The sequence below is a fragment of the Gekko japonicus genome, unplaced genomic scaffold (genome assembly GCF_001447785.1).
Source record: "Gekko japonicus isolate JY-2015 unplaced genomic scaffold, Gekko_japonicus_V1.1 scaffold103, whole genome shotgun sequence".
NCBI classification, from domain to species: Eukaryota; Metazoa; Chordata; class Lepidosauria; order Squamata; family Gekkonidae; genus Gekko; species Gekko japonicus.
Window position 1 is genome coordinate 1852149 of NW_015160210.1, and position 12279 is coordinate 1864427.

The window sequence follows — 12279 nt, forward strand, 5'->3', positions numbered from 1 at the left end:
AAGGGCTCTTCTCAGATGGCTCCAGTAAGGATGCAAGCAACAACCTCTGTTAGAATATTCTGCCTCTGTATATAGAGATTGCATTTAGCTATCATGGCTAGCACATGTTGATAGACCTGTCTTCCATACCTGATAAATAAAATACATACAACATGGGACTCTTGTTAATAATGTAAGTTTGGGAGAATTTGAGACCGTTTTAGAAGTTACTCTGAAATTTAAATTGTGTGGATTCAAATGAAGCGTGTTCATATGTTAAATACATGCAACAAAACTTTGCAGGTAGAGTGGTTTTCCATATTCCTGATTGGCTTCACCATATCATGATGGGAGGACGTATTCTCTTCAAAAACACCTTGGAGGCATACACAGACTATTATCTGCAGCATAAGCTAGAAGAGCTCTTCCAAGAGCACCGTTTGGTGTCACTTATAACACTTCTGAGAGGTCAGTGTGAATTTGTGCTGTTATAGCATATTTTCAGTGCAATGCTGTGCTGAATTGTTCCAGTTTTAAACCCACTGAATTCAATAAAACCCTGGACCAGAGTAACCCTGTTTAGGATTGCACAAAATAAGAATTATCTATTGAAGTAAAAGACAGTGCTCAGTTTTGTGTCTTTGTGCACAGGGGCTTTTCTTTTTAATGAGCTGTCACCTGATTAAAGGATTTGAACCTTTCTTTGATCTGATTAAACACAATCAAAATAATTAAAACAAAAGTCTATTTATGTTGGCAGCTCTTACTAAATGATGTTTTGTTTCAGATGCTGTGTTTTGTGAGAATTCTGAACCACGCTCCCTTCAAGATAAGCAGAAACGGGCAAAGCAGACTTTTGAAGAAATGATGAAATATATTCCAGGTGCGGTGTTGATTATGATATGACACAATTTCTCAAGAAAATAGAGTGTAAATAAAAGTCTGGCACATTTCATGTAAATGCCCTATGTTGTATAGTTTGAAAAGCATTGCTCTTCAAAAGGAACATTGAAAACAGAGATGCATTACTTAGCCTTGGATGTCCTGCAGTAACATCCTCCATTCTTAGTGTTGGCTCCTTCATGTTGCCTTGCAGTGCTATTGGCAGCAATGTGAGCATCTTCCTTTCCCAGCTCACTTGCACATCTGGGAATGATTGCCTCTGGGAGTCATGTGAACTTGAAGATATAAGTCCTGCGGACTAGTATGATTTTGATAGATCTGTAATTTAATGCTTAGAAAACAACACTAAAGAGGAACGGAAGTGTGCTTAGAATTTATGTATGAGTTGGGATATTGGTTGCTAAAGGTTTCAGATCCTATCCCCATCATCTCCATTTAAAGGATTAGGTAGTAGGTGACGCCTGCCTGAGACCCTAGAGAACCACTGCCTATTACAGTAGATAGTACTAACCTTGATAATTTGCCATTGCCAGCCTTTGCATAATAACAACCCAGGACTTCCTTGGTGGTCTCTCATCTAAGTACTAACCAGAGCCAATCCTGTTTAGCGTCTAAGATTTTTCAAGACCGGGCTAGCATGGGCTATCCAGGTCAGGGCTTGCAAATGTTACGTGAGCTGAAAAATGACTCTGATAAACTTTATGGTGATACTTACAATGATCTACCTTCATCCTTGTTGACACAAATATTGAATTAATTGGGTGTGCCAGTTAACGCCTGAGTCATTGCATTTGAATAGATGTACCTTATGTTCCAAGAACAGAGGCATTTGTTGGTTCATGGGAGCATGGGGGCATGCAGTTACTCCTACACATGGCCATCCTCTCACCTTGAGAGTTAACCTCCAGGATAATGTGCAGAGTACAAATTGTGCTCTCTGCTCAAAGTCAAGTCTGTGTATTTAGGCTCTTTGCCTTTCCAAAGTGTCTGCTGTGACTCAGTACTTGCCAGTATACTGTCATCAACAGATCTACTTTGTTGAATAGACAGCTTAAGTCTCTTAAAGCTCTGAGGATCTGAAGTATTGAGTTTGTACTCCCACCCCTGCTTGTTATGTGCTTAATTTGTTATGTGGTGGCGTTTTGTCCAGACTTGATAGGCAAATGTATTGGAGAAGAGGCCAAGTATGAAGGCATAAGACTTCTGTTTGATGGATTGCAGCAACCAGTCCTTAACAAACAGGTATGAGCTTTCACAAAACACCCAACTACTGATGGTGTTTCAGCAAACCCTGTTCCTTCTCTCTTCCCTGTCCCAGAGCCATGATATTGGTGCCAGAATGACCTAAAAGAGACATGTAACGTGGGGAGGGGCTGTGGCTCAGTGGTAGAGCATCAGTTTGGCATGCAGAAGGTCCTGGGTTCAATCCCCAGCATCTCCAGTAAAGATCAGACAGTAGGTGATGTGAAAGACCTCTGCCTGAGACCCTGGAGAGCCGGTGCCAATCTGAGTAGACAGTACTGACCTTGATGGACCGATGATTCAGTATAAGACACCTTCATATGTTCATACTTCTTACCGCCTACAGGTGGCAAACAGTAACTGTATCTATACTAGCCATTCATGCTGCTGTGCTACCAAGGGAGCTCTCTGATCCTTTAAAGCTAGGACTGGCCATGTGAATTGACATGGTACCAAAGTGTTGTGAACTTAAGGAAGAGGTTCTTTTTACCTTCACAACACAGGCAAAGAAGAGCCACCATCAGAGGAGCACATAGCTACAATAGCTGTACTTGTTCTTGTGGGATGGGAACTGTAGCAGGGAACTTTGCTAGTTCAAAATTAACAGAGCTAGTTAATAGAACTTAAAGCAGTTGAATGACCTGACTGGATGAGGGTTCTGGCCTTACCTCATCTTGGTTGGTTGTTCATTGCAGCATTTAGCAAGGCTTGATGGCCTCAGTTGCAAAAGATCCAACTAAAGAAGAACCTCTTAATGATTCCATCTACTAGTGTATGAACCTTTTAAAAACTTGGATTTGAGAATCAGCTGGCTAGGTTGACCTGTGGGTTCTGTCCAACTGGACTAGGCACTCTTCAGTTACTCCTTTTTTCCGTCAAGCTTGCCAGCTATTTACATAATCTGTAAATTCCTTTCCCTTGTTGGAGATCACGTTAGTTATTCCAGGCTACCTTATTGATGATGCTATATTTACAAATTCTTTTTAAAAATTAACTTCTCTTTGAATCTTTTAGTTGACTTATGTCCTGCTGGATATTGGGATACAGGAACTCTTTCCAGAGCTCAGTTCGGTAGGTCTTGACAAAAAATATATATATTCATGGATATAGTTTAAGTGCTGAAAAACCCCTACTGAACAAATTGAAAGATTTGAGCCATCTTTAGAAGTAAGCTCTAAATGGTTTTGTTCTTTGAGTTTTGTCTTTCTTTGTAGTTTTAATATATCTGCATGTTAATTACATACGTGTAATTCTGCTCTTTCTGGAGCAATCCTTTGCTATCAGCTGATTTAGGGGCTTATTCTGAAGGTGTCGTGGTTTTTTCAGTCCCATATCTCTTAATAAAATGGTTGTCAAACTGCAGACTGATCTGTAATGAAGATGTCTTCACAGTGCCTTCCGATTCTTGACAGTTCTGTTGAGGTTGGTGCCCCATCTCTGCTACCTGATCTTCTCTTCCATTTTTCTCTGTCAAAGCTGTGTAGTTGCTGGATTGCATTTACAAACCAGTGTTGTGTGTCTTAAGAGAGGGTGCTGGTTTTGGATATCTTTGAGAGCATTTTTCTTGGCTAGGACCTCACAACATTGTGAACGTTAGAATTTTTGTAGCCAGTTAAGCCATTTATTATCCATTCCTTGACAGAACAGTTCCTTGTTTTTCCCCAGGAACTAGAAATCAAAGGCATAGTACCTCTGAATATGGAACTTCCATTAGCAGTAGTTATAGTTCATAGAATGTAGTAGACCAGGTTTTGCCTAATTTGGTTAAAGCCATATGTTCTAGTGGCCATTTCAACTTGCTGTGACAATTATGACTGCTACTAGTAACTTACGGCGTTCTCCCCATTCCCATTTTATCCTCACAACAATCCTATACGGTAGGTTAGGCTGTTTATATGCCTGGCCCAAGGTCACCCAGCTAGCTTTCTTGGCAGAGTAGATCTCCCAGATCCTAGTTTGAAATTATACCATTATTGCTCAGATGGGGCAGTGTATACAGACAACTTCCTTTGTGCTTATACTGACCCTCAAGCCTGACTTGTAATAATTTTATAATTTTCTGTTATAAACCCTCCTCTCAATTTTTCCCTTGGGCTAAAATGTTGGCTAAAAGTTGTAATCGAAGTGGTTCTTTCCCACCTCTTTTCAGCTGTGGTCCCCAAAATGCTGTTTTGGGGGAGTTGGTAGACCTTCAGGAATAACATGAGATGTGAAATAATGACAAAAGGGAGAAAAATCACACACCCCTTCTTTACACAGAAGTCAACTTTGTATCTAACTCCTAGATCAAGCCTCGTTTGCTATTATGATGCTTAATCAGCAAGTTTGGAACAATTTATTTTAAATATCATAACTTCCCCAGTTAGCTTAAGGTGACTTATAAATGTGATCAAAGATCAGAACACACAGTAAAAACAAGGTACAGCCATACAGTAAAAGCCACCAAGGTCTAAGGTAAGAAGCCAAGAGAACAAGTCCTATTGGGAAAATTGAAAGAGTGCATAAAATTCATTTTATCATTCTTAGTGAACCATGCTTAACTCAATGTTCACTCCAGAAACCAGAGCATTCAGTGAATACATTAAACAGCACATCATGATCAAGGAAAGTCAGAAAGAATCAAAATTTAGCAATTAACTTAACAGCAATAAATCAGGAAATGCATACATCTACCAAAGGTGTCTCAAGCAGTATGTGCCATTTCTGAATTCTTAATACAATTGGTACAGAATGCAGCAGCAAGAATGTTAAATTGTAGGGACTTCACTCCAGTCTTGTTCCATCTGTACTGGCACCTAGTTTGTTTCTAGGCTCAGGTCTGGGTGCTGCTACTGACTTTTAAAGCCCTACGCAGATTGGGACCAGCATACTTCAAGAAGCACCTACTCCTATATGACCTAGTCTACCATTACAAGTATTATTGAGGCCCCTCCATCAGGTTCCCCCGTAATCTGAAGCTATATGGGTACCACCAGAACTCTGGAATTCCCTCCCCAGGGAAATTGTCCATCTTTGTTATTGTCTTCCATGACTGGGTGAAAATCCTTTTGCTTAATTTGGTGTTCCCTTACTGACCCTCCTGTTTGTTTTTAATTGTGGGATATATGTGTGTGTTTATAAAATGGATGTGTATTTGTACTGCTTTTAATGTTTCACTGTCTGCTGCCTTGAGGGCTCTAACAGGTGGAAGGATGAATTAACAAGGTTTTAAATAAAATTAATCACAGGTTTTACCTATTGATATCAATATAATACATTTTCACAATTTGAGTAAATTAAATCACAGGTCTTTTCTCCCCTCTGACTGCTGTTTCCAATAGGTTCAAAAGGATGCTCCTTCTTTACCACCATGGATGTAAGCACCAGGATGTGGAAGGACCATTGTTTTCATGATGTCTGTTTATGTACTGATTTAATTGATAAGGACGTACGTTGTGTAGTCTTGTATATTTGCTTGTAAATATAATGAACTTTAACTTAAGAAAAGTCTCTGCCCAAGAAAGATTAAAGTTTTATTACTGACGGTCTTTCACTAAGTAACTTTCACGATTCAAGCTAAAACTATAAAAATGAGAATGTGATATGAATGTTTTCCTGTCTATTGATGATCCCTATGAAGGATCAAACATTGAAATAGTGTTTGTATTGACTTGACTCTGCACTGCATCCCCAGCTTTTGAGTTTCTACATCTCCAGACGTGGCCTCTTCATTCTCAATTACATCACAACAGCTAAAAATGTATTGACCTTCGTTTTTATTTATGAATAAAAATTAATTAAATTCACATAATTTGGCTCTCTGAGCAATATGACAAGATACAGATGTTTAAATGTCACCACTTCCTTTACATTTCTGTTAGACACTTGAACATGGTATTCTGGCTCACCATCCCTGTTACTTATGGGTTTTCGCTCCATTTTCACCGCTGCTTGGGTAGGTTGGACATCCTAGTCAATTTGAGTAGATTGTATCATTTGAAGTTTAATATTTTGTCCAAGAGTCCACATGACTTTTGTGAAATTCTCGATCATGCTCCTGAGCCTATTTCCCTCAGAAATACCTCCCTCAAATAAAATTAACTTGAAGACTTGACATACTAGTTCCCTTATCTACATTTTATTTTTAGTGTGAAAAACCAGAGTACTTTCTCATAAAAAGTGCTTTGTTTAATAGTATGATGCAGTTTTAATGTTGACCTGCCTGAGCTCTTGAGAGCCTTAGAGAAGTGCCTGCAGGAACTGAACCTGAAATGAGGTTGGTCAGGGGCTGGGAGCGTTTTAGGTGCTGCTCCATTCCTTCAGAGTTGAGAGGGGCCTGCACTTCTGTACCGGAAAGCCTTTGAGCTGAATGGATGGGTTATAGAAAGGCTGTTCTTGACTTTATGGAATTTGTGTGATTGTGGAAATTTAAGATGGTGGTTTTACTTATAATTTTGTTTTGGTAAAGGTTGAGAGTGGGAGTTTTGCCACCTGTGCTCAAGTAGACCTCTTCTGGGGGAAAAAAACACCTTACTGAGTCCTTCTGTGTTGAACTTCCAGCCAGTCTCCAATCCTTTCTTAAGCAAAGTGCTAAAACAGATGGCTGCTTCTCTCCTCCAGGGGTTCTTGGAAGGGACTGATTTTCTGGACCCATTTCATTCTGGCTTCATGAACAGAGACTGGTTTAGTTGCCTTGGTTGGTGACCTCTATCAAGAAGTAGACAGGGACCCTACTAGTTCTCAGTGACCTTCAATACTATCAACCATAGTATCCTGCAGAGCTGCCTCTCAGTGCCAGGACTAAGGATCACCAAGTTACCGGTGGTTCCAATCAGTGGAGTCCATCTCAGAAGGCAGTGTTGAGGGATTCTTGTTCTTTTTCATGGCTGTTAGCCTGTGGAGTTCCACAGGGCTTGATCTTATCTCCCATGCTAGTTAACACCTATGTAAAACCACTGGGAGATGTCAAGAGGTTTGGGCTGTGGTGTTACCAATATGCAAATGATTCCCAGCTCCACTTTTCATTGCCGCCTAATTCTGAGGATACTACCGACGTTCTGAACCAGTGATTGGTGTCAGTAATGGGCTGGATTAGGGTAAACAATATGAACCTTAATCGTGACAAGACAGGTTCTCTGGGTTAGTAGAAAGGCAGACCAGGGACTTGAGATCTGTCTTGTATGAGGTTATACTCCCCTTGAAAAGCCAAGCTCACAGCTGGGGAGTGCTGTTTGACACAGCAATCACCTTAGAAAACCAGGTGGCTGCAGTCGCTTCACGTGCTTCTGCCCAGCTTCAGCTGGTGCATCAGCAGCGCCCATCTGGTTCAGTCAGATCTAGCTACAGTCATCCATCCATGCCTTAGTTACATCTAGACTAGACTATTGCAATGTGCTGCTCTTGGTGGCCATCTCTGAAGAATGTTCAGAAGCTGTAGCTAGTGCAGAATATTGCAGCTGGACTGCTGGTTGGGTCCAGCTATCGGGAGCATGTGACCTTGATGCTGCAGTCTGTTCCCAAGCCCAATTCAAGGTGCTGGTTTTGTCCCTTAAAAACCTACATGGCTTGGGACCAGGGTCTCTGGAGGACTGTCTTCTCCCATATGTTTTGGCCCAGGAATTAAGATCACAGGGACAGGCCTTCCTGGCAGTCCCACCAATTGAAGCTTGTCTTGGGGGCACATGAGAGAGGGCCTTTTTGGTGGCAGCACCAAAATTATGGAACAGCCTCCCCAGGAAGGTGCACCTGGCCCCCTCACGTTCAATCTGTAGGAGGCAATTGAAGAGTTTTATTTAGGACTGAAGTCGACTATTTTAGTTTTTATTTATTGGCAGCCCTGAGATTTTTAATCGTGGTCTTTTAGGTGTGTTTATTTGCATTGTAAGCCACATTGAGTTCTTGAAGACAGAATGATGAATAATAAATAAATTACTGTTAGTTTCCATTTGGGCTGTTCATCAAAATGCAATATATAAAATATTTTGGCTTATGTTTTATGATATGTTCCTTTTGGGAGCAAAGAGAATATATACAGTTTTGGATTACTCATTTATTTATAAGGCATAAATTTATCAATTATATACATCAATATAACATGGTCCAAATACTGTACATTACAGATAATTAAACCAGAAGATGTCTTCCAGTGACACTACAATTTACATCCTGGCCTCTCTTCAAATCAGTTGAAGCCTTGGATTATGTTAAAACGTTAACCAACTGCTGGAGCCAGAAAAATCCCAGTTGGAACTCCAAAAGCAAATAAAAAATTAAAGAATGAAGCACAAAAATATAACAAATAATCCAAAAACAAAACTATGCTGTCCTTGGAATACAATTCCAGCAGAAAACTTCACACGTCCATCAACTCCTGGAAATATCCTTCCCATTCTATTAATATAGTTGGAAACAATTGCAACATCAAGGTCACCTGTTTAAAAAAACAAATGGCGAATATTAATACATTTTAATATAAAAATTACATTACACTTACAAATGGTTTATCATGAATAACTAAGAACATAAGAACATAAGAGACGCAAATGTTGGATCAGGCCAAAGGCCCATCCAGTCCAACACTCTGTGTCACACAGTGGCCAGAAATACCAGTGCCATCAGGAGGTCCAGCAGTGGGGCCCGGACATTAGAAGCCCTCCCACTGTTGACCCCCCCCCAAGCACCAAGAAGACAGAGCATCACTTGCCCCAGAGCCCCTAGCTATACCTTGTGGCTAATAGCCACTGATGGACCTCTGTTCACTTCTTTAATATCTGGGTTGTACTCAGACATCACAATAAACACTTTTTAAAAAGTTTGTCACACATGGGAAAGTCCCATCGAGTTGCAGCAGATTTACGCCAATTCTCTAGGGTTTTCAAGACAAGAAATGTTCAAAGATAGCTTGCCATTGCCTCCCTTTGCATCGCGACCCTTGACCTCCGTGGTGGTTTCCCATCCAAATGCTAACCAGGGCTGACGCTGCTTAGCTTCCAAGATCTGATGAGACTGGACTAGCCTGGCCTATACAGATGAGGGCACTAGACTGGAGTTTAGTCTGCCTTTTGTCTCTATTTCTGCCTGTAAGCAAATCCTCCAAGCTGCTATTCCAAGCCTCTTGCACTGACAGAATTTCATCAGATGAGCTTGCTGTTGGTCAGCTACAGTAAATGAAAGAAAATGGAGCGGGGAATACAAGCTTCAGGCAAAACACCCTTCCTCCTCACATTTCGCTTTGGACAGTCCATCCTGTCTTCTTTCCAGCTGCTCCATGAAATTCCTGAATGTTTAAATGGCGCCCTTGCCCTTTCTGTTGAGCTACATCGCCTGAACTGTACTCTGAAAGTAAACTTATCCTTCAAAGACCTTTCACTCTTTTTTACATTTTAACTAGGCTGAGAGATGAAGTCTCTGATGTTTGGTGATCATCACTAGAAGGGCTGGTGAGAGGATCTCCAAGCACCACTGATGACTGATTATAGCTGGAGATGCAAGGTTTCCTGTTGCTCTGTGCTCTTTTTTCCTGCATGCAAGAGGTTGGACGCGTCAGTGTTATTCAACAAACGGATTTCTCCATTCGGACATCACAATAAACCACAATATAAATTATTGTTAAAATGCCAAGTACAATCCCAGTTCAGAACCCACCAGGCCCAGAGAGTTTGTTGGGCAATCTGCATCAAATGGCAACACTATGAGTTTTTCGTGATGTCTGAATGCAGACATAGCAGTATACTGTTTGTAGGAAAGCTGGTAGTAACTGCATATTTCCTGGCAAAGTATATCCTTGGATCTCCTTCCTGTTGCCAACCCTAGGAGTTGTCCTCAAAGCTTGTTTGTCTGTCTCTGTACTCCCACTTACTTCAGATGCATGTTACATTGTTAAGTAATTGCTACTGTAATTGAATTTTATAATCTGGACAAACACACTATACCAGGTTCTCTAGTAAATTTGGCTGTCTGTGTTATTTTAATATATAGCTAAACAAAGATGCTAGTGATCATTTCTCTCTTGAAGATCTTAATATAAGCCCCAAGTGGAGATCAGAAATGTATGCATGGATTTTCAAAAGCTCATGTAAAATCTAGAAGAAAGTCAATTGATCAGTAAACTGCTGCGAGTCCATCACAGAATGGTGGTACTTGTACAGATCTGATGGTACTTTTCATATTACAGATAAGTGGGAATAACTCGTGACTTTTTGTACTTCCTGAACATACAAAGCTATATATGAATCTGACTGCTGGTCCATCTAGCTTAGTATTATCTGCTCTGACCTGAAGGGGCTTTGCAGAGTTTCAAATGGAAGAGAGCCTTTCTACTATCAAGATCCCTTAATACAGGAGTGTTGAACTCATTTGTTATGAGGGCCAGATCTGACATAAATGAGACCTTGTTGGGCCGGGCCATGTGTGTCATAAAATGTAATGCCAGGTAGTGGAGATATAAACTTTATAAAGGACACAAAGGGTGATTTTTTTTACTTAAAATAAAAAACATGCTTAAACATGAGCACTCTTGCAATATTTTGTTTATTTAACAGTCTCTGATAACTGACACCTCTTGCTCTGAATTATTGCATCAAAATGTCTGTGCTGTTGCAATCTTGAGTATGCTATATATAAACTTTTATTGATTTTTACACTACATCCTATAGGGCAAGGGGATGGGGACAACACTAAAACTAATACAGAGTATTATGCTGTTCAGGTGTGTATCTGTAAGCTACAAACCTATGATGACACAGCAGCAGCAGCAGAACTGGAAGAAGAAGCAGAAGACAGCCAGCTCTACTGCGGGCCTGATAGAAGCCCTCCAGGGGCCTGATCCAGCCCCCAGGCCGCATGTTTGACACCCCTGCCTTAATAGGAGATACCAGGGACTGAACCTAAGCTTCTGCATTCAAAGAATGTGCTTTATCAGTGTGTCATAGCCCTTTCCCTGAAAGAACCATGTAAGTATGCAGAAAGGCATCTTATACAAAGAGAGGCACTTGCTCTTCCCTTTCTCAACTTTTGGGTAATGCTCAAAGCTGACCCAATTTAAATGTTTTCTGTTTTCCCTTGAATAAGAAGTCATGGAAAATACAGACTTGCATAGTCTCACAGGTATTTCTAGTATGTATTTGATATGCTATATATATATATATATATATGGATAATCAGGGCAGTTTACCGCTACTATGGTTACCTGAGCTTCCTTTTAGCATGTAATATCCATCTCCTCCCCCAGCGAGGAAAGAAGGCAAAAGCACTTTGTATGTTTTTTCCATCTTGAGTGGCACGTAGACTGGCACTCTGCACTCTGTACAGAGAACGTCTAAACTTTTCACTCTGCTTCCTGGACTTTGGGAGAGGTCATATACCACGTGTATGCCTAATAAGAAGGTTAAACAGCATATCAGTTTCCATTCAATTTATAAATGCATCTAAAAAGTTATAGATCAAGAGGAATTAGCCATGTTAGTTGCTGCAAAATAGTAAAAAGCCCAGTAGCACCTTTAAGACTAACTTAAGCTTTTGAGAGCTCTCTGTTTCTTGGCTCTCAGATAAGATTATGAACAAATACAAATGCTAGAAGTAAGAGGAATTAGCCATGTTAGTTGCTGCAAAATAGTAAAAAGCCCAGTAGCACCTTTAAGACTAACTTAAGCTTTTGAGAGCTCTCTGTTTCTTGGCTCTCAGATAAGATTATGAACAAATACAAATGCTAGAAGTATCTGAGGTAAAATCGGGGAGTTGGAATGCTTGGTGTTGGGGGGGGGAATAGATATTGTGGGTATTTCAAAATCTTGGTGGGATGATGAAAATCAATGGGATACGGTGATTCCTGGTTATAAATTATATCGGAAGGATAGGGGGAGAACAGAGGTGGGGTGGCTCTGTATGTCAGAGAGGGTATACAGTCCAGTAAGATTGAGAGGGTAAGAGAATTGGATTCACTTCTGGTAATTCTATGGGTTGAAATAGTGGGCCCAAAAGGAAGCTTAACACTGGGAGTTTGTTATCACCCACCAGATCAAAAGATAGAGAAGGATTATAAAATGATAAATGAATTAAAGATAGCAGCTAGACAAAAACTCTATATGAAATTCCTCGAGGATGTATGCATAAAAGAGAATAACCAAGACCTTAAAACAAGATGGGAGAAAGAAATAGGCAACAAAATAGAGGAAAATA

At 40.4% G+C, this 12279-nt stretch overlaps 2 protein-coding genes across 4 annotated transcripts in view; one reads left to right on the forward strand and one right to left on the reverse strand.

Moving 5' to 3' along the window:
- The window catches only part of SNX14 (sorting nexin 14), a 44811-nt gene extending 38494 nt beyond the window's left edge, over positions 1-6317 (forward strand). For all 3 annotated transcript variants that reach the window (XM_015409560.1, XM_015409568.1, XM_015409575.1), the window contains 5 exons: positions 283-447; positions 767-862; positions 2033-2124; positions 3139-3195; positions 5445-6317. In XM_015409560.1, the coding sequence (XP_015265046.1) occupies positions 283-447; positions 767-862; positions 2033-2124; positions 3139-3195; positions 5445-5483 (449 nt within the window). In that variant the 3' untranslated portion in view covers positions 5484-6317. The remainder of the gene's footprint in view (positions 1-282; positions 448-766; positions 863-2032; positions 2125-3138; positions 3196-5444) is intronic.
- A 1836-nt stretch (positions 6318-8153) lies between these two features.
- NT5E (5'-nucleotidase ecto) overlaps positions 8154-12279 on the reverse strand; it is a 54344-nt gene continuing 50218 nt past the window's right edge. Inside the window, exons 8-9 of the mRNA XM_015409387.1 lie at positions 11276-11476; positions 8154-8533 (exon numbers count right to left, since the gene is read on the reverse strand). Coding sequence (XP_015264873.1) covers positions 8373-8533; positions 11276-11476 — 362 coding nt within the window. The 3' untranslated portion in view covers positions 8154-8372. The remainder of the gene's footprint in view (positions 8534-11275; positions 11477-12279) is intronic.